Genomic DNA, 4295 nt, shown 5'->3' on the forward strand with positions numbered 1-4295 from the left:
TGATTTTCAGAAGGAATATTAATACTTACAATGTAAATCATTTGGCAGCACACATTTTGTTTTCGAAACGTAGGAAGCACATATAGACTTAAGAAATGCTTAAACAAACAGAGCAAGATACAATGGAAGCTATTGGTATATATGGAACAAAGATCTTAGTTGGTCTTTTTGTAATCTGCTATTGGTATATATGGAGCAAGATACAAGTGAAAGATGGTAACCTGAACAGGTGATGCTGCAATCAGAGGTCCTGCTAACCCACCGCCGAAGATGCGGCCATCAGCACCGACAAGCGAAATGGCGAACCAACCCTTTAGAGAGCTCACTCCATTAGTTTTTGACGGCAGATACGAGCCGGTCATAGAGATAATGTCAAAACAATCCTGCATATTACATGCTAAGGATTAGATATTGTTTAAAGTTGGTAACAAATCTAGAGGCCAAACAACGATATCATTTTTAGAAGACCAGAACTACAAAACACTATGTTTCCCTTGCGATATTTCCTATGTTGGTAAAGAAAACAATTCAACCTCATAGCTCCCTGAACTGCACATTTTTTGCATGCTTCACTTTTTGTTATTGCTGAATTTGTTTTTCTCATAGCTCCCTGAGCGAGATTGATTTGAAACTGAAATTTTACATGTTTGCAGAACATCAAACTGTCCAACACACTGTATTTTTTTTAGAATTTTTGAGAGATCATTTCCAGGAGATAGTTTCTCTGGACTTATGAGCAGTCATCAGTTGCTACCTGCAATTGATACTGAAAAAGCTAAGTGTTTGGAGCTAGGAGTTATCTAAGCATTTCAGAACTGATACACATCAGATGTGTAGGAGTTACCTAAGCATTTCAGAACCGGTAATCATCAGATGTGTGCAATATGACCATGAAATGTTTCATTAACTATAATATCATGAAGCATCATCCAGTTACAGAAAACATAACTTGACCACATCGAGGGGCCATACATCATATAACGAGACTGAAAAGTTCAACAAGTACGAGCAGAAAGCTAAGCATTTGGAAATAATAGCAGGAATGAAAAGCTAGGAATTTAAGCTGGCTGGCATCTGGAAATAGGAAGCTGGTGTTGAATGTGCGAGCGGCACTCTAGTTTGATGGGCTTGCTGGACCACTAGAGGATCCAGTCGCAGAATCACTCGATTCAGTAGCACCTGGAGTTCCACTGGCCACATCCTGTTTCATCTCCTCTTTTTCATCAGCTGCAAACCTTCCAATGACCACCTGCGCATCAGCACAACAAAATGCAAACCATTAAGAGAAAGCACAAGGTTCTCAATTGCAATATGTGCGTTTTTCGTGAAACGATGCTATTTCCTGAACAAGCTATGTACCATAAAAAGGAAGCACATCATGATTTTCAGTAGGAATGTTAATACGCATAATAATGCAAATCATTTGGCAGCAGACATTTTGTTTTCGAAACATAGGAAGCACATATAGACTTAAAAAATACTTACACAAATAGAGCAAGATACAATGGAAACTATTGGTTATATATGGAACAAAGATCTTAGTTGGTCGTTTGGTAATCTGCTATTGGTATATATGGAGCAAGATACAAGTGAAAGATGGTAACCTGAACAGGTGACGCTGCAATCAGAGGTCCGGCTAACCCACCACCGAAGATGCGGCCATCAGCACCGACAAGCGAAATAGCGAACCCACCTTTTAGAGTGCTAACTCCATCAGTTTTTGACGGCAGATACGAGCCGGTCATAGAGACAATGTCAAAACAACCCTGCATATTACATGCTAAGGATTAGATATTTTTTAAAGTTGGTAACAAATCTATAGGCCAAACAACGATATCATTTTTAGAAGACCAGAACTACAAAACGCTATATTTCCCTTGCGATATTCCCTATGTTGGTAAAGAAAACAATTCAATCTCTCTAACTACTATCTCACATTTCATTTTACTTTTATAATTCTCTTAATTTGGTTGAAGCTGAACTTTTATTTTGAAAACATGCCAGAGAAAAGGGATTTCTAGTGTACAGATTCCAAGCTAAAACAATAGAGCAAACCTCATGAATAACTATTTCAAGGGGAGAAGCTGGTTGATGCAGTGTCACGTTGGAAACGGCGCCCTCGGCAGATATGATAAAAAATGCCCAACCATTCCCACCATACGACTTGACTTCCATTGCTACATCCTGAAACCATGGGTTCCTTATTAGAATTTTACAATATATGCATATATGGGGTGGAATAGAGAACTTATCAAAAAGATGCGAAAGACAATAAAAAACGGGAAAAGAGAAGGACAACACCAAGCTCTCTTCAACACATTGTAGGATGGATATAGACATAACCAGTTGAAAAAATGTGCTGAATAATAAATCAAGAAAGAGACAAATGTTATCTCCAAATTTTACACAAATAAGCATTGCTATCCCGATATTTTTTCTCCGTTTCTGGTCCGAGTCCGATCCGGATCCGGTCATTATCCAGTCCGCTTCGAATCCAAAAAAAATAAATATGGTAAAGGATATGGGGAAATCATTACTAATCCGATCCGATCCGTTTACATCCCATTGCCCAGAGCCAAAACGTCCGCCCCCCCCCCCCCAACCCCCTTAAAAATATATATCAAGTGCAAGTCATTTCAATATAAATATGTACAACACACATAGCGTTAATTAGAGGCAACTTTGCTCAATTTTTTTCTAATATTTAACACTAAATACATCCACAAAATAAACTTTATATTTTTCTAAAAGGAACCACCTTCAATTGGACATTCTAATATCTAGTATCCAGATACTACAACGAAATATTAATAGAGCACTGAATGTCTCTAGGAGCATTATAAGAGTAGGAAAATTTTACCTGTCCACCTTGAACTGTGATGATTTGAGGAACTATTTCAGCCGCACATGGCTCTGCCAGATAAAAAATCCATTTCAAATTAGAATTTTTTTGGGAAGTATATTGTAATTAATGCTGGCAAACTGATGATAGCACTCATGTGCATGCGCCTATAAACAGTACTACATGATATGAAATAAACAAACATCCTAGAAATATAATTTCAAAGCTTCAAGGAATACGCCGGGTGGCTCAGAGCTCGTGTAGCGCCATTGCGACCATTGCAAGCTGCGGGACACGATGAACATGTTGCACGAGTAGGAAGAGCTACCTTGTTCAGCATCGGCCAGGCGGGCGCCGACGGTGGGTTGTGGCTGTGGATGAAGTGGACTCTTGGGCAATCCAGCGCCATAGGCCGCCTTGCCCGCACCCGCCGGGACGGCTCCTCCTTCCATTGCCTTACGAGCACAACAAACACACAGACACAAACAAAAGGAAACCCTCACTTGTTTTACTGGTAACTCGATGCCTGGAAATGCACAAACCCAGGTCTTTTTATAGGGCAGTGGGTGGGATGCGATTTTGACTTGGGTATTCTTTGGGGTGCCTTTAGATTCATTAATTACTTGCTTCCTTTTGGTTCTAGGAGGATGTATTTTTTGGAAATTTCTTGATTGGTCATTGTGGATGTGTTCAGAACTTCAGATGATGAGCTAGGTTATTTTCTTCCTATTTTTTGGATTTTCAAACGCAAACATGACAGAACTATAAATGAAAAATCTAAAGTTGGCAAAACAATTAATGAAACTCCAAAGATGGCACATCAGTACTAAATGAAATCCCAAAGATGGATAACAATAAATGAGAAAAAAATCCAAAGATAACCCTATCTTTGGATTTTCATTCATTGTTTGCCATATTTAGATTTTCATTTATTACTTGCTATCTTTGGATTTTGATTTATTGCTATGCCATTTTTTGAATTTCATTTATGTTGTGCGATATTTGGACTTTTCATTTATTATTATGCCAAATTTGGATTTTCATTTATTATTATGACATTTTTGGATTTTTAATTGTTGTTGTGGACTTTGGATTTTTATGGGCATTCCTCCGCTTGAGTCTACCAATTGCTATCTTTTCAAGTGGGCCGTGTTTCGATTTACAATGCGTGAATGATATGTTAGAGGGGTGGGTTTACCATCCACTCAAGCCGACTTTATACATGACATGGTTTAGGTTCTAAATGAACAGAATTTTTCGTAGTAATCGTGTATCTTCATTACCAACTAACAAGTGCACACAAAACACACTAAAGACTACTAGAGACCGAGAGAAGGCATGCGAATTGGATTTTTTCCAGCAAAGCCCCCACAAAATAGAAAAATAATATCAGGTGCTTTAGGGGTCGTTGCACACACCACAAGTCCACGACCATGGTCTGCCAACAACCAAT

General features: G+C 38.6%; 1 protein-coding gene across 1 annotated transcript; it reads right to left on the minus strand.

The window, feature by feature from the left end:
• Nucleotides 1-632: 632 nt before the first annotated feature.
• LOC123155590 (AT-hook motif nuclear-localized protein 4-like) lies at nt 633-4035 on the minus strand. The gene is made up of 5 exons (XM_044573749.1): nt 3171-4035; nt 2861-2913; nt 2056-2184; nt 1605-1766; nt 633-1249 (listed from the first exon to the last, which is right to left on the minus strand). The coding sequence occupies exons 1-5, from the start codon at nt 3292-3294 to the stop codon at nt 1115-1117; spliced, it is 603 nt and encodes a 200-aa protein (XP_044429684.1). The 5' UTR covers nt 3295-4035; the 3' UTR covers nt 633-1114.
• Nucleotides 4036-4295: the final 260 nt, after the last annotated feature.

The sequence above is a fragment of the Triticum aestivum genome, chromosome 7B (assembly GCF_018294505.1).
Source record: "Triticum aestivum cultivar Chinese Spring chromosome 7B, IWGSC CS RefSeq v2.1, whole genome shotgun sequence".
Taxonomy (NCBI): Eukaryota; Viridiplantae; Streptophyta; class Magnoliopsida; order Poales; family Poaceae; genus Triticum; species Triticum aestivum.

Bases quoted from the DNA above. Each gene is read 5' to 3' on its own strand.
- LOC123155590 (XM_044573749.1), bottom strand. From the start codon at position 3,294: ATGGAAGGAGGAGCCGTCCCGGCGGGTGCGGGCAAGGCGGCCTATGGC. The intron at 2,185-2,860 runs GTAAAATTTTCC...CCATGGTTTCAG, and splicing joins TCACAGTTCAAGGTGGACAG to GATGTAGCAATGGAAGTCAA. The intron at 1,767-2,055 runs GTTTGCTCTATT...TGTAATATGCAG, and splicing joins TTGAAATAGTTATTCATGAG to GGTTGTTTTGACATTGTCTC.